This window comes from Equus przewalskii, chromosome 7 (assembly GCF_037783145.1).
Source record: "Equus przewalskii isolate Varuska chromosome 7, EquPr2, whole genome shotgun sequence".
Taxonomy (NCBI): domain Eukaryota; kingdom Metazoa; phylum Chordata; class Mammalia; order Perissodactyla; family Equidae; genus Equus; species Equus przewalskii.
This window is the reverse complement of record NC_091837.1, coordinates 53,699,878-53,722,098: the sequence shown is the minus strand read 5'-3', so window position 1 is coordinate 53,722,098 and position 22,221 is coordinate 53,699,878. Positions and strand designations below refer to the sequence as shown.

The following is a 22,221-nucleotide window of genomic DNA, read 5'->3' as shown; positions in this document are numbered from 1 at the left end:
AAAGAAATGGAACAGGGACAGATAAAGGAGTGTTAGGCGTAAAAAGGAGGCACAGTTATTGAGAGGACAGATGTTTTTAAAAAGCACATAATAAAGGTCTGGCCGGTCTCACAGCAGTTAAGTGCGCACGTTCCAGTTCAGATCCTGGGTGGGGACATGGCACCACTTGGCAAGCCATGCTGTGGTAGGCATTCCACGTATAAAGAAGAGGAAGATGGGCATGGATGTTAGATCAGGGCCAGTCTTCCTCAGCAAAAAAGACGAGGATTGGCAGCAGATGTTAGCTCAGGGCTAATCTTCCTCAAAAAAATAGAAGATAAAGTTAATAGATTATTCTAATTAATTTGAATACACAGACAAAATGGACAGTTTCCTGCAAAGTACAAATTACCAACATTGACTTGCAGAGGTTTACAAATTCTGAATAGCCATATAACCATTGAAGACATTGACTTAGAAGCCAAATCTCCACTCACACACCTTCACACGTCAGGCTGAAACCTGTAACAGGCGAGTTCTTCCATAATTACACAGAACGAATCATCTCTACCCTCTATAAATTACTTCAAAGAAAAAAGTGGAGCTCTTCTTAACTTATTTTATGAGGACTGTATGAAGTTGAAAAGTAGTGGCCTTATGTCACTTATGAACATATATTTGAAATACTAAAATAAATAGCAACAAACCAAACCAATAATATATTTAAAAAATTATCATGTCCATGGAAAGTTTATCCCAGGAATGGAAAGATGGTTTCACATTAGAAAATCTATTATTGTATTTTAATATAGTAAAATATTGAGACAGAAAAAATATATGTTCACTTCAAAATAAGTGGGAAATTACATTTATTGTTATAAAAAATTCTTAGCAAACTAGAAATGTAAGGGAATGAACTTTCTTAATGCAATGAAGCATACCTAACAAAAATGAATGAATGTAAGAAAGAAAAGACAGAAAGGAAGGAAACAAGAAGAAAAAAGAAAGAAAGAAAAAAAGAGACTCAAAATTAATGATGAAATGGTAAAAGCATTCTCTTTAGAGTTGAGAACAAATCCACGATGGTCACTATAACTGTTTCTATTTAGCATTCTACTGGAGTTCTTAACAAGCACATAAATAGGATAAAATATATAACAGCAATAATAGAAGAGATTCAGGATTTAAGGGAAGGAAATCTAATTGCCGTTTTGCCTGCTGGAGGATTAGCTACATGGAAGATCCAACACGATCTTGAAAAACTACTCGAACTAATAAAAGTAAGCAAATTTCCTGGATGTAAAACCTAAAAGGATTTTTCATAGAATTGGTGAGCTGATCATAAAAAAATTTGTAAAAGAGTAGAAGGCTAAAAAAAAAGCAAAGATACTTTAGAGGAAGATGATAGGAATTGGGGTCACCATAACAAATACCAAGACTTAAAATAAAGCTGTATTAATTAAAACTATATTGTATTAATGTAGGCATAAACACATATACTGATGAAATAGTGCAGAGAGCCCAGAAATAGATTCTGTATTTGTGAGGCCACGCCTGTATTGGATGTGGCATTATCATTAGTTAAGAAAGGCAGAGAGGGGCTGGTCCCATAGTGTAGTGGTTAAGTTTGGTGCGCTCTGCTTTGGCAGCTCCCATCATGGATTTGGTTCCTGGGTATGGACCTGTACCACTCATCAGCCATGCTTTGGCAGCAACCCACATATAAACTAGAGGAAGATTGGCACAGGTGTTAGCTCAGGGCTAATCTTCCTCAGCCAAACATAAAAAAAAAAAAAGAAATTCAGTGATGATTCTGAATCACTTGGCTATTCATATGGCAAAAGATAAGATTAGATAGCTGTGGTGAATCATAAAATACATTCCAGATGGGTAAAAGATTTAAAAGTTGGAAGTAACTTTACAATTTCTGGAAGAGAATATCAGATAATGTATTTATGATAGAGTAGAGGAGGAGTTCTTATACACAAAAGTATAATCCAGAAGAAATGATTAATAAAATTGACTACTTTAAAAAACTAAAGGAAATGATTAATAAAGTTGGCTACTTTAAAATGGAAGCACTCTTTATCAAAAGATACCACAAAAGAGTGAAAAAGCAACCTACGTAAGCCTACAAGTAAAATGTAATTTAAGAAGAAACAATACAGAAATGATTAAAGGAGAGGAGTAGGAAATTTATGGAAGATACATGGCAAGTAAATGCAAGAAATGGTGCTCAGTCTCATTAAGAATTTAGAAAATGCAAATTAAAACAGCCTTAAGATTGGCAAAAAATTTAAAAGTCAAACAGAATTAACTGTAGTAGAGGATGTGAGAAATAGAGAGATCTCAGATTCTGGAGGCATTAATACAAATTGATATTAGTACTTTGGAAAGCAACTTGGCAATAGTTAATGGAATTGGAGATGCATCTGTTTCTATTGCAGGTTTGTAAACCTGCAAGGCTGTTTGTTGCAGTATCATTTGTAATAGAGAAAATAGAAAACAGGGAAATAATTTAAATGACCATCATAGGGGGATGAGCAAAATAAACTGTGGTATATTCATGGGAAAATCTTAAACGTATTGTTGAGTGAAAAAAGCAAGTTGTAAAACAGTGCTCGTAGACACATACTACGCACAAAATCAGCTTATGTTTTATGGGCACGTGCGGATATAATAAAAGTATAAAACCTACAGAGGAAGTACAGAAATCAACTTAGAAGAAACTCTTCCCTAGAGAAGAAAAATGGAAATGCGATAGAGCATAGGACCCTAGCCATATCTGTGAATTTAATTAAAAATGAAGCAAAAATTACAAAATGTTAATTTTTTAAAAATCTGAATGGGTACATGAGCATTTATTATATTATGGTCCATTTGATTTAAATATTTCATAGTTAGGGCCGGCCTGGTGGCGCAGCGGTTAAGTTCACATGTTCCGCTTCTCAGCGGCCTGGGCTTCACCAGTTTGGATCCTGGGTGCGGACATGGCACCGTTTGGCAAAGCATGCTGTGGTAGGTGTCCCACATTTAAAGTAGAGGAAGATGGGCACGGATGTTAGCTCAGGCCCAGCCTTCCTCAGCAAAAAGAGGAGGATTGGCAGCAGTTCGCTCAGGGCTAATCATCCTCAATAAATAAATAAATAAATAAATAAATAAATAAATAAATATTTCATAGTTAAAATATTTTTTTTAAAGTTGTGATTAAAATATATTGAACATAGCTTTCTTTTGGTATTCAAAAATACCAGCTAAAGAGTTGAAATATATTTGGACCAATCGGTGCATTATTGAAGAAAACCATTTTCCACCCCAAGGTAACAATTATATTTTTCTTCTTTTTTTTTTTTGAGGAAGATTAGCCCTGAGCTAACTACTGCTAATCCTCCTCTTTCTGCTGAGGAAGACTGACCCTGAGCTAACATCCATGCCCATCTTCCTCTACTTTATATGTGGGATGCCTACCACAGCATGGCTTTTGCCAACGGGTGCCTTGTCTGCACCTGGGATCTGAACCGGCGAACCCCAGGCCGCCAAGAATCAGAACGTGTGCACTTAACCGCTGTGCCACCGGGCCAGCCCCAACAATTATATTCTTAAGGACAATATTCAACTGAGCATACATAATATGGTTGAATTTTTTTTAAGGGCAAACAATTTATTACTTCCTTATCACAATTAGCAATCTGATTATGACTTTCTGAAAATGCCTTTTTGGCTTATTATGTTTAAATTAAACAACACTATTAAACATCGACCTTGTTTGTCCATATTTGTAGTTGTTTTCTTTTACCCTAATTCAAGCCAGAGTAGGGTAGATTTTAGAGAAGAGCAGTAACATTTAGAGCACATATTAATATAAGAATATTGATTATGTTTGTGTGTGTGTATATATATTATATTTACAGTTAGGTTACCATGACTTAAAATCTTTTACTTTTATATAGAAATCTCTTTTATATTTGATTATATCAGAAATGAATACTTCTTTGTGGTTATGATTGGGTTTTATTTTGCTGAAATTACTTATGTGAATTTGTAAATTTGAAAGACCCTCTCACTGCCACTTTGTAGAGGTGAGTGTGCAAAGAATCATTTTTTATATCAATGAAAGTGCATACTTTTTTGTTTAAACAGCTTTATGGAAATATAACTTACATTCCATGAAAGTCACCCATGTTAAGTATACAGTGCGGTGAATTTTAGCAAATTTACAGAATGTACAACAATCACCACAATCTAATTTTAAAACATTACCATCACCCTAAAAAGAAACTTCATGCCCATTTACAACCACTTCCTATTTCTGTCCCCAGCCCTAGGCAGCTAAGCTTCTCTGTCTCTATATATTTGCCCTTTTTTGGACATTTCTTTTTTTTAAAGATTGGCACCTGAGCTAACGTCTGTTGCCAATCTTTTTTTTTTCCCTTTTTTCTTCTCCCCAAAGCCACGCAGTACATAGTTGTATATTCCAGTTGTTAAGTCCTTCTGGCTCTGCTATGTGGCACGGCACCTTAGCATGGCTTGATGAACAGTGCCAGGTCTGCACCCAGGATCTGAACTGGCAAAACCCTGGGCTGCCAAAGCGGAGCGCCCAAAGCGGAGCACGTGAACTTAGCCACTTGGCCATGGGGCGGCCTCTGGACATTTCTCATAAAAGAAATCATACAATATGTACTCTTTTTTTTTTGGTGAGGAAGACCGACCCTGAGCTAACATCTGTAGCCAATCTTCCTCTTTTTGCTTGAGGAAGTGTGGCCCTGAGCTAACATCTGTGCCAGTCTTCCTCTATTTTGTATGTGGGACGCAGCCACAGAGTGGTTTGATGAGTGGCGTATAGGTGCCCCCCTGGGATCCGAACCTGCAAAATCTGGGCCACCTAAGCAGAGTGCACGAACTTAACCACTTTGCCACGGGACTGGCACCTAATATCTACTCTTCGTGTCTAGTTTCTTTCACTAAGCATAATGATTTTTAGGTTTATCCATGTTGTAGCATGTATCAGTACCTTGTTTCTTTTTACAACTGAATAATACCCCATTTTATGAATCTATCACGTTTTTGTTGATCCATTCATCAGTTGATGGACAGGTGGGTTGTTTCCACTTTTTGATTGTTGTGAATAATGCTGCTGTGAATATTCGTGTACAAGTTTTTGCATTGCCGTAGGCTTTCATTTCTTTTGGGTAGGAGTGGAATTGCTGGATCATGTGTTAAGTTTATGCTTAACTTTTTAAGAAACTGCCAAACTGCGTTCCAAAGTGGCTGTGCCATTTTCTATTTCTATCAGCAACGCATAAGGGTTCCAGTTTTTGCACATCCTTATCAACACTTATTATTTTCTGTCTTGTTTATTTTAACCATCCTAGTGGATATCTCATTCTGGTTTATGTTTGCATTTCCCTAATGCCTAATGACGTTGGGCATCTTTTCATCTGCTTATTGGCTATTTGTATATCTTCTTTGGATAATGTCTATCCCAATCTTTTGCCCACTTTTTGTGTTTTTTTAATTATTATTGAGTTGTAAGAGTTCTTCACATATTTTTGTATATTTTGGATACAAGTCCTTTATTGTTACGTGATTTGAAAAATTTTCTCCGATTCTGTGGGTTGCATTTTGATTTTCTTTATGGTTTTTTTTTTGAAGAGCAAAAGTTTAAAATTTTAAGTTCTATTTATCAGTTTTTTTTGGGGGGGGGGGCTGGTTATTAGCCCTGAGCTAACATCTGCCATTGATCCTCCTTCTTTTTGCTGAGAAAGATTGATCCTGAGCTGACATCCATTCTCAACTCCCTCTACTTTATATGTGGGATGCCTGCCACAGCATGGCTTGATAAGTGATGTGTAGATCCACACCCGGGATCCGAAATAGTGAACTCTGGGCTGCCAAAGGGGAACTTTCGAACTTAACCACTACACCACTGGGCCAGCCCCTCAGTTTTTTTTATTGCTTGAGCTTTGGTGTTATATCTAAGAAATCACTACCTACCCAAGATCATGAAGATATACTCCTCAGTTTTCCTCTAAGTAGTTTTAGTTCTTATATTTAGGTCTGTGGTCCGTTTTGAGTTAATTTTTATTTATGGTACAAGGTAGGGGTCCAAATACATTTTTTTTTTTGCATAAGAATATTGAATTATCTCAGCAGCATATGTTGGAAAGACTATTTCCTTCCCTTGAACTTTCTGGAAGCCTTTGTCAAAAGTCAACTAGTCATAAACGTAAGGGCTTATTTCTGGGATTTCAGTTCTATTCCATTTGTCTGTCTATTTTTATGCTAGTACCACTCTGACTTGATTATTGTAGCTTTATAGCAAGTTTAGAAATTGGGAAATGTAAGTCCTCCAGCTTTGTTCTTTTTTTTCAAGTTTATTTGGGTCTTTGAGTCCCTTGCATTTCCACAAGGATTAATTATCAATTTTTACAAAAAATCTATTTGGAATTTTGATAGGGATTGCATTGAATCTGTAGATGAATTTTGGGAGTATATCTGCTGATGCGTGAAGATGAGATAACCATTAGGAATGGAATTGTTTGCTTAATTTTGTTTTCATATTTTTCATTGCTAGTGTACAGGAATGCAACCAATTTTTGTATGTTGATCTTGTATCTTTAAACCTTGCTGAATTCGTTTATTATTTTTGATAGTTTTTTAGTGGATTTCTGAGGGTTTTCTATGTACAAGATCATATAACCTGCAAATAGAGACAGGTTTGCTTCTTCCTTCCCAATCTGGACGCCTTTACTTTTTTTTGTGTGTGTAATTGCCCTGGCTGAAGCTCCAGTACAATGTTGAAAAGAAGTGGTGAGAGCGGGCATCATTGTTTTGTTTCTCATGTCAGAGGAAGGCAGTCTTTCTCATTAAGCATAACGTCAGTTGTAAATTTTTCATAGTTTTTTATTATGTTGAGCAAGTTCCCTTCTCGTCCTGGTTTGATGAGGGTTTTTCATCATAAGTGGGTGTTGGATTTTATCAATTACTTGCTCTGCATCTATTGAGATGAATGTGGCTTTGTTCTTTATTCTTTTTAAAAAACCACTTGATTGAGGTAAAATTGAAATACAAAAAACTGTGTGTATTTAACGTTCAACTTGATGAGTTTGGAGATAAGTATATATCTGTGAAATCATCACCACAATCTATTCTATAAACGTATCCATCGCCTCCAAAAGTTCTCTCCCACCCTTTTTATTTTAGTAGTATTATTTTCTTGTGATAAGAACCTTAACATAATATTTACCCTCTCAGCAAAAAATTTTAAGTATACAATACAGTATTGTTGACTAGTGGCACTATGCTATACAGATCTCTTGCATAACTTAAGCTATCTTGCATAACTGAAGCTTTGTTCTTTGTTCTATACTGTATTAATGTGACCTTTTTCATTCTAGGTCTTCAGTTTTGCTTGTGAATCCTGCAAAATGGTGATATTTAATATACCTTCTAAACTAGAGGCAAACAAAATGGTCGGCAAAGGTGAGAAATTTCAAAACAGTGTTTTTAAAAACAGAAATTTAGTTTACTTATTCTGGAAAGATCATGTTATCCAATCTTCACCTTTTGGAATTAGCCTGAATCTGTTTATAATTAGATCTAATTCAAGATAAGTTTAAATATATGTTTCTGTTCCTTATAACTCCATTGACGTCTTTGGTTGATTCTAGTGCAAATGTGCTAAGCCATGATTTTGTAGCCATTTATGTTTTAACAGTTTAAAAAATACATAAGGAGTCGCATGTAGAACATAGCCCTGTCATTGCTCTAGGATTCTAGTGTTAGAGAACTAGAGATAAGGAGCTGAATCAGAGTTGTGTTTTTATCAATGCTCTAGCTGCATTGGGGAACAGAACAAGGTGAGCTATTCCATTCAAATCTAAATTTAATCAGCTATTTGCACGCTGAGAAGTTGGGGGACCTCAAATTTTCCTAACAGTTGGGAAACTCTGCCAAGGTGGACATTCCATGTGATACAGGGAATATTAGAGGAAAGTATCATGATTTTCCTTTTTTCTTTTTAAAGACATATAGCTTGTTCCAGAGATACTAAATTTACTTTTCAACAGTGTGTCCCATTTCTGGTTAAAGTGCCTCATTTAATTTTATTAAACACATGCCACTGTTATTCTTATGGGAAGAAAGAAAGAAAAGGATGTAAAGAGAGGTCAGGGATGTTCCTCTAGGGGAATAGACCAGAGGTTATCATTCTGAAAATGTGAAGATGGGAGAAATATGTCGTCACTCGTAAATATGTTCACTTCTTTTTGATGAAACGTTTCCATATGTAACGGATTTGGATTAAAGTGAAAACACTATACATGAGTAACATATGAGTCCTTTGAGAGCCTATTACTTAAGTGAATATTGATATATCAGTTTGGTTTCTGTTAAAACAGATAGTTGAAGAATGGGATAGATTTGATACTTTTAATATAAGTATCAAAACACTTATATGGATACTTATATCTTACTGCTTTTCACTAGAGAAAATTCCCAGGGAGAGTTTCACTGGGGAGCCCTAGAAAGCTAGGAATGGGAACACAAAAAAATTGTGGTCCCAGGGAGTGGAGTGGGGGGTGCAACGTAACAGAAAAGTGCCAGTGGGAAGAATTCAAAAATAGATTTTTTTTTACTTGACTATTTGCCCAACTAATACACTCTGTCGCTCTTTGGGCTCATGTGTTTATAACTTCTCGTTGAAGACAGATGTATCTTAAAAGACTTAGACTATGTTGTTAAGGAAAACTTGTGGGGCTGGCCCCGTGGCCGAGTGGTTGAGTTCACGTGCTCCGCTGCAGGCGGCGCAGTGCTTTGTCGGGTCAGATCCTGGGCGCGGACATGGCGCTGCTCATCAGGCCACGCTGAGGCGGCGTCCCACATGCCACAACTAGAAGGACCCACAACTAAGAATATACAACTATGTACCAGGGGTCAGGAAAAGGAAAAAAATAAAATCTTTAAAAAAAAAAAAGGAAAACTTGTTTGTTTATTCAGGTGCATGTGCATGTGGGAGCCTATAGCTCAGCTTTGTCATAATTGCAACACGCACACCTCTTTAATAGGAAGATGATTTTCATAAGGTTTTTAGAAGCATATAAAGGTTTAAAACCTTATTTAATACAAGAATACAATCAATAATTATTATTTTTTCACTGGAAGAAAATTATCACTTTTTAATACATGTAATGAGATTGGTTAAGATATTTAGTAAAAACAAAGTGATTCGTTCATTTCACGCCACTTCATGATTTTGAAGAAGATTGTATAAACTATTTCAACACTTCTTTTTTCTTTTTGCATGTGTTTCTACTTCACAACTTGGAAATTGTTACTTATAGTTGATTTGAAAGAGTGCCTCGGGTCTGCAGATCTCGTCCGGTTGAGTGACTCTGATTTCAGAGTCCTAGATGACGGGTCAGTATACACGGCCAGCGCTGTTGAGTTGTCTGATGAGAAAAGATCGTTCACCATATGGCTTTCTGACACGAAGAGACAGACACAGAAAGAGATTACTGTGCTCCTGGAACATCAGAAGAAGGTATTCAAAGTACATTGATATTTTCAAGCCGTCTTTTTCTTTTCATTTAAATAACTTTCCGTGAAAATTGCATTGCATGGAGGACCAAAGGATAAATAGGGATTTTTCTTCTTCTTTTCCTTTCTCTTCCGTTTGCTTTCCCCCCTTCCTTCCCACTCTCTTTCTTCCCTTTCTCCCTCCCCTCTCCTCCTCTTTCTCCCCAGTTCTTTCTCCACATTGACTAATAATTGTCTTTTGATTTTGCTTTGTTAAATCTGAGTGACACCTCCTCTGTGAAGGCTTCTTCACCTCTGAAGTCTAACTAATTACTTTTGTGTGCCAGTGTCACTTTGGTGACTCCTGTATTTCAGCCTTTGGGATTTTGTATTAGTGCATACAATTTAGGTGTAGTTGTTTGACGACGTGAATTGATCCCTTCATGCTTATAGTTTCAGGAATACCTGACCCATAATCAATAGGTGTACACTAAATTAATATTACAAGTAGTAGTTCCCAGTGAATAAGAAGTTGATTTTAAGTGCCACAGTGATTCTGATGTTAAAATGGGATGGAAATCCTGGAGAATGTCTGAGTATCAATGAGAGTATGTATGGCATGGCATTGGCCGTCACTCAGGTGCTTATTCACTACAGTTCTAGGTTCCACATCAAGAGGAATGCTGTTAGGAAAGTAGTCACAAAAATGATTAAAGGTTTGGACTACATTACAAGTAATCAATGTTAAGTGTATTAATGATAAAGTTAATTTAAATGACTGTTTAGCACTTTAATAAATGTTTAATAAAATTATTTATCAATTAACTTTCAGGATATAAAATGTCTTCCTTGCTACACCATGAAATGAAATGGAAATCACTAAAAAGTCCAATAGAACTTTTTGCAGTGATGGAAATGTTCTATAATTTGCACTGTCTGCTATGGTAGGCCAATATGAATGGCTACTGAGCACTTCGCATGTGGCTAGTGCAACTGAAGGATGGAATTTTATGTTTTATTTAATCTAATTACTTTAAATTTAAAGAGTCACCTGTGGCTTGGGCTGCCATATTGGAGAGTGCTGATAGAGTGTTAAGGTAGTGGAGAATATGTGTTTCTACTCTGGTTGACCTAAGAGTATGAGGTTTTAGCAGAAAGAACAAGTAAGTGCTGTCTAGAGATTGTTATAAAGAGGATGTGTTCTCCATCTCTGTGGGGGAAAGAACAAGAAGAAGTAAGAATTCGGGATGATTCCCCTGACCTGAAAGTATGCTCAGTGTTAGAAAGGTAGACAAGAGCAAAGTCTCTAGTTTATGAAAACTTAAAATCTGGATACATTCCTTCTTACCCTTCTAATGCAAGAAGACCTTATTATCTGGTCTCGAGCTTCCGCACGGAAATTCCTGAGACTGAGCGTCCAGGGAGGTGTTAGGTTTGTGGGCTATCTGCTATTTTACAACAAAATAGTCTGTGATGCTTTGTTTATTTAATTTTCTTTCTCTAAATGCAGGTGCTGAGGAAAAGACATCTTAAAGAAACTGTTCTCAGGCGTTCCAAGAGGAGATGGGCTCCTATTCCCTGTTCAATGCAGGAGAATTCCTTGGGCCCTTTCCCTCTGCTTCTTCAACAAGTAGGTTTTACACACCTTCTGAGCGGGAGTGCTCTGATCCCAAGAGTCTGTTTTGTTCAGGTTTCATAACTCTTTAAACATTTAAAATAAGCAGATTTGATTGAAGGTGTTCAGGAAATGTAATAAAAGTGAGTAAAATGAGAAAAAGTCACCAAAAAACTAATAATGAGAAAAACTAAAAGATCACTAAAAAACTGCTATTAATAATAATATGAGAAAGACTGCGGTCATTAAATGGCTTTTGTTAGTTTATTCGTCCATTTAGCAGTTAGTTATTGAGGACCTGCTGTATCCTGTAGAAGGCACTGCTCGAAGTACTGAAGCTGGAACTGAGTTAAGTCATGGCCCTTGCTCTCATGTGGTTTATTCATCCAGTGAGGAAGAGAGAAGTAAGCAAATTATTACAATTCTGAGTGATGAGGGGGGTTGGTGTGATCTGAGAATTCATGGGAGGAGCACTAAGTTCTGAGATAAAATGAGGTAGAAAACAAGAAAAGACTTAGAGGAGGAGACATCTAAGTCCTAAGGGATGGGGAAGTGTTGCGCAGGCACATAATTGTGGAAGGAGAGGGAGGTACAGAGGTGAAAGTGAGCATGACTCCTTAGAGGAGCTCTGGGTAGCTTCGTCTTCATAGGTTTGATGGGGCTGGAGCAGGGAGATGAGGCAGAAGAGGCAGGTAGAGGTCAAACCATAATGGGCCATGTGTGTCCTGCTAGGAGGTTTAACTTTTTCCTAAAAACAAGAAGTTTGTTTTTTGGGGGAGGGGGAGGGGAAGATTGGCCCTGAGCCAACATCCCTGGCTAGTCTTCCTCTTTTCCTTTGCTTGAAGAAGATTGTTGCCGAGCTAACATCTATGCCAATCTTCCTTTATTTTGTATGTGGGACGCTGCCACAGCATGGCTTGATGAGTGGTGTATAGGTCTGCACTTAGCATCCATCTGTGCCAATCTTCCTTTATTTTGTATGTGGGATGCTGCTACAGCATGGTTTGATGAGCAGTGTGTAGGTCCGTGCCTGGGATCTGAACTAGTGAACCCTGAGCCACCAAAGCAGAGTGTGTGCACTTAACCCCTATGCCACTGGGCTGGCCCCCAGGAGAAGTTTTTAAGCAGAGTCAGATTTACTTTTCATGAAAATCTAAGTGGACCATACACATTGAAAACAGTTACTCACGTAGGGCTACAGCATTGTGCTTGCCCTTTCCCCTTAAATTTCTATTGCTTTTAATGATGTTTAATAGCAGTGGTGTGATCAGTGTCCTACTTGTTTACATTTTTGACTATTATTCCAGTGTCTTTCATGCTTATTTTTTATTCTATCCAGTGCTAGACTCGTTTCTTCTTTTTAATTATTGTACTTCAAGCCCTGATGAGATATATTAAAAAGTGATTTTTGATTATCAAAGTTATACTGATCATTGCTAATTTTAGCCTTTGCATTGCTAAACCAGTCATTACCTTTCAGTCCTCATTTCCTTGATATCTGTACATTTGACATAGCTGACGTCTCCCTCCTCTTTGAAATTCTTTCTTCGCTTGACCTCTAGGACACCATTCACCTAGTTTTCTACTTACCTCACTGGCCACTCCTTCTTAGTATGATTTGCTGGTTCTTCCTGATTATCACTTCTGCTACCACCTCCCCCAGTCTCTAAACTTTGGAGAGCTCCAGGCCTTAGTCCAGGAACTTCGTCTTTTGTTAATTCATATTCACTGTCTTGGTGACCTCATCCAGTCTCATAGCTTTAAGTACTATTTATACATTGGAGGCTTAAGACTTCTTATTTCCAGCCCAAACTACCTAATTGATATTTCCATTTGGAGGTTTAGTAAACATTTCAAACTTAACATATATACAAATCAAATGTTCGGGCTTTCTCCTAAAAACATCTTCCCATCTCAGTTAATGGCAGCTCCATTATTTCAGTTGTTGGGGCATCACTCTGTCTGGTAAAGTTTTAGTTGTAAAGAGCATATTTCTCTCTAAGAAATTAACAGATATGGATTTGTTACAATGTATCAAACAGTTTACAGAATTGTTGGGAGGGCTAAAGAAACAAACTTTAGGTTGAACTTTCAGGAACGAGTCCCCAAGTTATACCACGGAATCTACAACTGGGGACATGCTGTTTTCTCCATGATGGGGAAGCCACTAATTCTAGAACAAAAGTGCTGCTACCAGGGCCAGGAAGTTGCCATGGTCAAGAAATGACCACAGTCAGAAAGTCCTGCAAATGTAGCTCCAGAATACCATCTTAACTGCTCCAATTAGTGTCAGCAAGAAGTTTGATGCATAGCTCTCTCTCAAGACCCACAATGCTGATGAAAAACTACCACAACGTCTGCTGCTGCAGAAAAAAACAAAAGAAAGAAAATAAATAATCTAACCTGTGATGCCACCAAAAACAGCAGAAGCAGCAAAGATGAGACATCTACCTCACTATGACCTCCAAATCTCATGCAAGCACACTTGCTTGTTCATACTTAAATCTGGAACTCTGGTTTGAAGAGACTGGACAATGGTGTGTTTTGGGTTTGTTTTTGTTTAAATCTTTTTAACGTCTACACTATGAAAGGACCTAGCAGGAGGATAAAATAGATGTTGAGCCCCAATTTACCATATCCATCTGTTCTGTTCAGTTAAACTTTTTTTCTTTTTCTTTTTCTTTTTTTTTGAGGAAGAGTACTCCTGAGCTAGCATCTGCTGCCACTCCTCCTCTTTTTTTTTTTGCTGAGGAAGACTGGCCCTGAGCTAACATCCATGCCCATCTTCCTCTACTTTATACGTGGGATGCCTGCCACAGCATGGCTTGCCAAGCGGTGCCATGTCTGCATCTGGGATCCCAATCAGCGAACCCTGGGCCACCAGAGTGGAAAGTGTGAACTTAACTGCTGCGCCACGGGGCCAGGCCATGTTCAGTTAAGCTTTTAATTCCAGTATTATTGTAGTGTGTTGGCATAGCTACATTTACCAAGATCTCAAATTACTGTGGTTTTAGCAAGACAGAGGTTTATTCTTCTCAAGTAAAAGTGTGACCTGGGAAAGAGATTATAATTTGAGAAAGCACTAGGGACCCAGGCCTCTTTCCTTTTTAGTTTGGCCATCCCTGCAGGTGCAAGATGGCTCGTCTCTGTGTCCAAGTGAGAGAACACACTCCTTTACCTTCTAGAGCAGTCTGGATCTTGCATATATTATTTTTGCTCACACCCCATTGACCTGACCTTTTCATGTGGCCATACCCAATTGCAAAGGAGATTGAGAAATGTTGTTCTTCTGGGCACACTTGTGATCAGCGATAAATTCTAATACTAAGAAGATGAGCAGAGTAGATATTAGGGGATATTAGCACCCTCTGACATGGTGTCATACTCGACTTGCATCTTTGTACCACACATCCAACTCATCGGCAAATCCTGTTGTCTTTACCTTCAGATTGTATCCAGAATCTAACCACTTCACACCACCCCTATGGCTTCCATGGCAGTCTAACAAACTATCATCTCTGAATTTTTGTAGTAACTTTCTAAATGGTCTTCCTGCTTTTTTCCCTTACCCACTCACCCACTCAAGGCTGGTCTTAACAAAACACCAAGTATTGTCCCCTGAAAATGTAATTCAGATAATATTACTCTTGTCTAAATTATCCAGTGGCTCCCCATCTGACTCCAAGGAAAAGCCAACATCCTTGGAATCACTTACATGATGTGGCCCTGTTACTGCATTCCTCGTCACCTCCTACCTCTTTCCCCCAGCTCTCCTTCCTCCAAGCACAGTAGCCTTCTTGCTGCTCCTTGAACACTCCCAGCACGACCCTAGCCTGGTACCTTTGCACTTCCTCTTTCCTCTGCCGGGAAGAGTCTTCTCTGTTTATTCTCATAGCTCATTCTTTTAATTTTTGTTAGTTCCTCTCCCTAAAGAACATGCCAATTGGCATTCTTATCATCAATGTATGAGAGTCCCTGTTTGCCTCACCTCTACCAAAAATGGGTATTGTTTTTTTCTATCTTTGTCAAATCACTAGATGGGAAATTATGCCTTATTGTTTTTAATTAGGTTTTCTTTGGTTACTATGTATGTTAAACATTGTTTTCATTAAGTTTGAGCAGTTTTTAAAAATCTTTTGCCAAATCTTGTTACTGTTTTGTGTGTTGAGTTGATGAAGTGACAAATGTGATTGTTATTTTATTAAAGACAGTTCTTTAAAATGAAAAATATAAACACATAAGCTGAGTTTTTAAAAATAGCATTTTAACAGAATTTAACTTTAATTTTTTTACATATATATATTTTTCCTTTTAGGTTCAATCTGATGCAGCACAGAACTATACCATCTTCTACTCAATAAGTGGGCGTGGAGTTGACCAAGAACCTTTAAATTTGTTTTTCATAGACAGAGACACTGGAAATCTGTATTGTACTCGGCCTGTGGATCGTGAAGAATATGATGTTTTTGATGTAGGGATTTTGTTGATATACGTGACTTTAAATGATTATGTTTCTTCTGATACTCCATCTACTCTTTCCTGTCTTCTTGCACTCTCTTCTTAGAGGGTATCTTAAAGTCAAAGAAAATAGATTGTGCAATATTTTGGAATACTTGGTCTCCTCTTTATCTCAGCTCCTTTTAGGTAAGCCTGAAGTGAAGCAAAGAGCTTTCATTGCATTTGAATGTAAATTCTAGTAAATTTCCAGGAGTTGGTTTTGCGTATGAGACACTCCTGCTCTCTCTGGTCATGGTACATTTCCCTCTCTCCAGGATCTGGCCATAGTTGATTGTAATGGCCTCTTCTCTTTTCTGCTTTAACTACTTTTTTTGTCTTCCTTTCACCTGTGTGATTCTCTGATCATGTCTGAGAGCTAGATAGGGAAACAAAAGTGGGAGACCAAACCCAAACAAGGGATAATAAGCCAGCATTCTGATAGGAATGAGCCTACAGTCAAGGGGGAATAACTCAAGACAATTTTCAGTTTAACATGGTAAATGCTCCTGGGTCATGTGGTCATCTTTGTGGTGCAGGGAGAATGAGTCTCCACAGGAAAGAGGGATTCTCTTCCTAGAAGAAGTAAGAGATGCTGGGTAAGCAGAGGTAACTGATGTCCACCACGTGACATTTCGTTGCTTTTGGTTAGAAAAATTTCAAATCAGTGTTGCAATTGTGTGCCAAATAGGAGTACATTCTATTTGACATTACATTGCCTTTGATTAATTAGCAATGCAGAAATTGGCAAATAAATTCTGTTAGAAAAACTCTTAAAATATGTAATTTATGAGGGAAAACTATAAAGGGGGTTGGTATTTACAAGATTGGGAATCATTGCTTCATTTAGATGATGTAGTAGGAATTTTTCCCATTGCCTTGAATTTAATTGTTCTCCCCAACATAACTTTCTGATTATGGAGAGAATAAGGACTATAATTCAAGTCTCTATATTCGCATTTGATTCCTTAGGTTAATGGATAGAGTTGTCCTTGACTTCGCTGTACTCTGAAGTTTTATTTCAAGGGTAGCCATTTCTGCTAAATACTGGAAGCTCTTTATTGTAGGAAAGTGTTTCTCCATTTGATGCTTTGATGATTAAAGAAAGTATTGAATAGAAATTTTAAGTGATTTATTATTAAAAAGATTTGCAAAGAAGGTAGTAGATAAAGCATAGTACTCTTTCTTGCTAGAATATTGTATTAATGGCCAATTGAACTTGCTTTCTCCTGTTTTACAGTTGATTGCCTATGCGTCCACTGCAGATGGGTATTCAGCAGACTTACCTCTTCCACTGCCCATCAGGGTGGAGGATGAAAATGACAACTACCCTATTTTCACAGAAGCAATTTATAATTTTGAAGTTCCAGAAAGTAGTAGAATTGGTAAGAAAACTTTTTCTAATTGAATTTTTTTGTGCTTGTTTCCATTTGCCATTTGTGTTTTTTCTGTTATGAAATGTATGTTCATTTTCTTTGCCCTTATTTTCCTTGGTGTTTATCTTTTTCTTAACAACTTTTTAAATCTACTTAAAAGTGTTCTTTGCATATTAAGAATTTAACTTACTGTCACATGGCAAATACTTTCTCAATGTATTATTGCTTTTCAATTATGTTAAAACTTCTTTTTGAGCTACAGAAGTTCAGGACTTTCATTTAGTTAAATCTATCCACTTTAGACTTAGGTCTTTTCCTTTTAGACTTTGTGGTAAGACAACTTTTAAGAGTAAAATGTACTATGTGAAATATGTTTATGTACATGTTTTGAGACATTGAGGTTTTTATACTCGAAGCCAGGTCATTCTGAGATGATATTGGACCAGTATCTATTTGCCAGAATGCATTTAATCCCATCAAATCCAAACAATGTGCAACTTACATGATATTACATGAGTTTGTAGTGTTGTCAATATGGTACCAATTAATTATAAAACCATGTAACAGTTATTCAAGCTTTGTACAATATTTGGTTTATATACTTTATTTTGTTTTATCATTATGCGGGTTTATCATTATTCTCACCTCCAAGAGAGGACATGCAAGGTAGAATGTACAATAAAACTAAAATCAGTGTAGATATTTTTTATTAGGTTTTATTTAGGAAAGTATTGAATGACATCCACTGAGGATAAAATTGTTTTATTTTTTAATTCTTTTGCAGGGAAAGATTCACCCCAAGCTAACATCTGTTGATAATCTTCCTCCTTTTTTTTTTTCCTCCCCAAAGCCCCAGTGCATGGTTGCATATCCTAGTTGTAAGTTATTCTAGTTCTTCTATGTGAGCCACCACCACAACATGGGAACTGATAGAGGGGTGGCGTGGTTCTGCAACCTGGGAAATGAACCCTGGGCTGCTGAAGCGGTTAGCGCTAAACTTGACCACTAGTCCTTCAGCGCTGGCTCAGGATACAGCTTTTTTAAAGCTCTTATTTCTATTGTCTCTTCTCTTAAAACTACTACTTTACCACTTTGAATTTAGAATGAGTACTGGGATAACTTTAGAGAAACTGCATATATCATGTTTTCCATCCTGAATGCTTGCTCTTATATGTGGACAACCAAATATGTATTTCAGTTTAGTTGGCCTGTAATTGCGGCGTTTATGATGTCTTCTGAGACCTGCAATGTGGAGAATAACCACTCACAATAAAGTTGAACAAACGTGGACTCAGTCAGTAAAGGATGACTTTGCTGACTCGTTTGTTAAGGTTTCTACTAGTTACTTAGATCTTCACTGAATTATTTTATTTGCTATTCCCCTTTATATTTTACTTTAATAATTTGATGTCATAGATGTTAACCTCTTTATTATTCACATGCTACAATTAAGAAAATAAAAGTCATTGGTTTGGAGTTTAGGAAACCTAGTTTTTGATTCAGGGTCTGTTATTAATTCACTGTGGGAACTCATGGAAGTCCCTTTGAATTCTCTGAGCTGTAAAAGGAGTTATTATACTGGATGACCTATACTGTTCTTAGCTTCACAAGTCTATGACTCTGTTACATTTTTCTCTTTTCAAAGAGAGACAATTGGTTTCAAACTCTTTCTTGAGGATTCTGTTGTAACAGAGAAGAATCAAGGACAAACGCTTTGATGCTCTGATTAGCCCAGGGTGCTTTAAGCATCTCACACCAAGATCAGACCTATTAAGGCTGTGAAACTCTGAACTAATAGGTGTTCCTCGAGTTTGCCTTAACTCTCCCACAGAGGGTTTGGACAAAGCATGCTCAGCTAATACCAAAGTATAGCACTCGAGGAAATGAATTCTCAAGATTTTAGGAAGATTTTCTATAAGTAAAGCAGTTCCATATCCAGAGAATTAAAACAGAATTTATATCTTCCAGCTGTCAGTAAATCTGCAGGAAGAAAATGTTATACCTTAAAAAGATTATAAACTTTTTTCTATGAAAAGATAGATGAATAACATTTATTTTCTTATAATAATAAGATTATTACTTCATGTCTTCGTATTGATCCACTGCAGAAATCTTGTCCTTATTTATAAATATGTAATTGGACATTCTCTACTGTGTGTGTATATATATATATATATATATATATATATATGTAAGTTTAATATATATATTTATTTACACACACATATACACACATACACATATATGTAAACTTTAAGGATATTTTTTAGTGACAGAATTATTTAAAACTAATATTTCCTTGTCTTATGTCTTTTAATTCCCTTAAATACAATATTTCAATGAATATATATATATATTTATGATTGTGTGTATCCATCTCTTGTTCCTCAGCTAGCCTTACATACAGGGCTAAGGCAAAGTGGATCTATGCATTACGTTTGCATAGGCATTGGAATGCTATCCTTACGCTATAAAGTATGTCCGCTCTTCGATACCTGAAATCCTCTACCAGGGCAATATTCTTACATTCCACACAGGTGACAAGTGTTAATAGCTCTTACTGAAAAAGCAGTTGACTTAAATTCTCCCTGAATGGTAAATAGTATGAAATCCGTTTCTGAGGATTAAGTGGGGCTGGTGACAGTGGCATCTGGGTACTAAGTTGATGAACAGAATGAGACAAATCAGAGACTAGCAAAAAACAAAAACATCATAGAAAGGAGACTGGGATGTGAAAGGTCAACTTGACCATCTATACAATTTTATCCCAAGTCAGTCTTGATTTAGCTACTAATCAAAAGTTTAATTGTTAAAATCCAATTTACTCAGGAAACATGGTTTCTCTCTCCAGCTAGGTTTGTTATTGCACTATGTGGGAATGTGTGTTGAAATTACTCTTGAATGCCGGGTAAATAAGTTTTTAGTAATTTACTATCAAACATTTTAAACTGTGAGCAAAGTAAAAGTGTACCTTGATTCTCAGCATCCAGGTATTTCATATTATAAATTTGAAGTCATCTTCATGAGTACTATCTAAAGACGTAATACCTTTGGTAAGAAATATATTTTAAATTAGGTTTCCACCATCATTGTTAAAATTTGAAAATTGTGGATATTGCGCAACACGTTTTGCAATTCTGGAAATGAAAGACTCTTCTTTTAAACATGTAGGTACTACAGTGGGGGTGGTTTGTGCCACGGACAGAGATGAACCAGACACGATGCATACACGTCTGAAGTATAGCATTTTGGAGCAGAGGCCAAGATCACCTGGGCTCTTTTCCGTGCATCCCAGCACAGGCGTAATCACCACAGTCTCTCCTTATCTGGACAGAGAGGTAGCTTTCACACTGGAGAATATCGTTTCCCGGGGGCTTGAGCGCCTCTCCCCATTTACTGTAATTTGCCAACCTGTGGGCTTGGAGTTTCTAATTGTATTTTATTTAGGCATAAGATAATAAGAATTCCTGGTCATGTTACCTGTTTTTTTATGTAATTTCTATTTCTTATATGAGAGAAACCATAAGGAATAGAAATACAGGTCAACTGGTGTTTAGAAGGAGTGAGAACAAAAGATATTTCTTATGAAAGTTGTTCTTATTGAATATTATTTTATTTCTTGTGTGTGGCTAGTTAGTTCCAGCTCAGTTAGGACATGTAGGACATTTAGTTTCCTCATGCAGGACAATTAGTTTTGCTTGTTCCATGATTCCTATTCAGATATTGTAGATATGTGCTTTTTATCAGGAAAGGATTAGTTGAGACAAGGTTGATGAATTATTAAAAATCTGTAACACTATTTGGAGGATAGGTAGTAGCATATTGTCATGTATATAGTACTTTATGTTCAAATTCTTTATGCATAATTTTATTTGATCCTTATAATTTTCCTATTTGACTAGATAGATGTTATTCCCAATCTCTAGAGGAGAAGTGTGACAGAAAGATTGATTGACTTGCCCAAGTCAAATTACCACACTGAATCTTCTAATCATTTGTTGTTGCTCTGTCCATTTTATCAGCCTACGTTTAACTCAGAGTTATGCATTATTGACTGAGGCACGTTAATCAATTTCACATGTACAAAGTTGCTTTATTGGAACACTTCAGCGGTTCCCTCTGCAATTAGAATAGCATAAATCGAAGAATCAACATGACAGGGAGAGATAATTATACAGAAGAAATCGATGGGATTTGATGCCAAAGGAAAAGGGAGAGATGGCGAGAACTTACAAAAAGGAATCAAAAGTAGTACAGAGGTTTTATTTACTATTATTTTTATTTTTGTCTGTATGTGTTGGCAGGACATTTTGTGTGATAAAGCACATAATGGTAATAATAAATAAATGGGAAAGTTTGAAGGGGACAATGTGAATGTGTTTTTGTATCGGAGGAATATGTAGAGATGATGTGGTAATCGAGGGAAAGCAAGGATTTTTTCCCTCATTTTTTTACAGATTGAAAAATAAGACTTAGAAAAAATGAAATATTTTAAGGTTACACATATAGATTTGGGGTCAAACCCAGATTTGTTTGCCTGATCAAAAAAAATCTAATAGGATTTTATGGGGAAGAATACAGGAAGTAAAGAAATGAACAAGGGAGATAAGGAAATAGTGCACTTAATGGAAGAAAGAACAGAGTATCAGAGGGTCCTGGAGCCTCTGGGAGGAGCATTTCAGGATGTGAATGTTAATTTTCAATGTAGCAGGGAGACAAGTAAAATGAAGACTGAGGAATACTTAGGGGGAGATAGAAAATGAGGTGAAATGGAACAACAAATGGAGTGGCTCAAGAATAGTAAGACCGAAGAGATAAGCAGCTGAGGTGGTTATGTCACAAGCTAATGGAGGGGAGGAAGACAATTCCTCTACCCTCCAGGTCCTTCTGGTTGGTCTAAGAATTAAATTGACATGAGAAAGAATAATAGGAGTAAATCAAATAAAACTTAATAATGTGTACATGGAAGAAATCCAGCAAAGTTGAGTAACTCCCCAGAATTGCCGAAGTGCCACCTTAAATACCATCTTCAGCAAAAGACAAAGGAGGATGTTGGGAGTAGTAGTTTAGGACTTCAAAGGGGAGGAAGACAATTGACTTGGAAACAGAAAAGCAGATGTTTGGTAGACAGAACTTTGATAAGAATGGGCTTAGCAAGGACCCTCACAGTCTACCGATACCCAGAATTATCCTGGCGACAGGGCTTCTATCTTAAATTCTTTTAGGCAGTTAAGGGGAACA

General features: G+C 36.9%; 1 protein-coding gene across 2 annotated transcripts in view; it reads left to right on the top strand.

Moving 5' to 3' along the window:
- The window catches only part of DSC3 (desmocollin 3), a 51,503-nt gene that overhangs the window by 4,936 nt on the left and 24,346 nt on the right, over window positions 1–22,221 (top strand). For both annotated transcript variants that reach the window (XM_008507644.2, XM_008507643.2), the window contains exons 2-7: window positions 7,377–7,461; window positions 9,321–9,520; window positions 11,006–11,125; window positions 15,426–15,581; window positions 16,845–16,989; window positions 20,152–20,318. In XM_008507644.2, coding sequence (XP_008505866.1) covers window positions 7,377–7,461; window positions 9,321–9,520; window positions 11,006–11,125; window positions 15,426–15,581; window positions 16,845–16,989; window positions 20,152–20,318 — 873 coding nt within the window. The remainder of the gene's footprint in view (window positions 1–7,376; window positions 7,462–9,320; window positions 9,521–11,005; window positions 11,126–15,425; window positions 15,582–16,844; window positions 16,990–20,151; window positions 20,319–22,221) is intronic.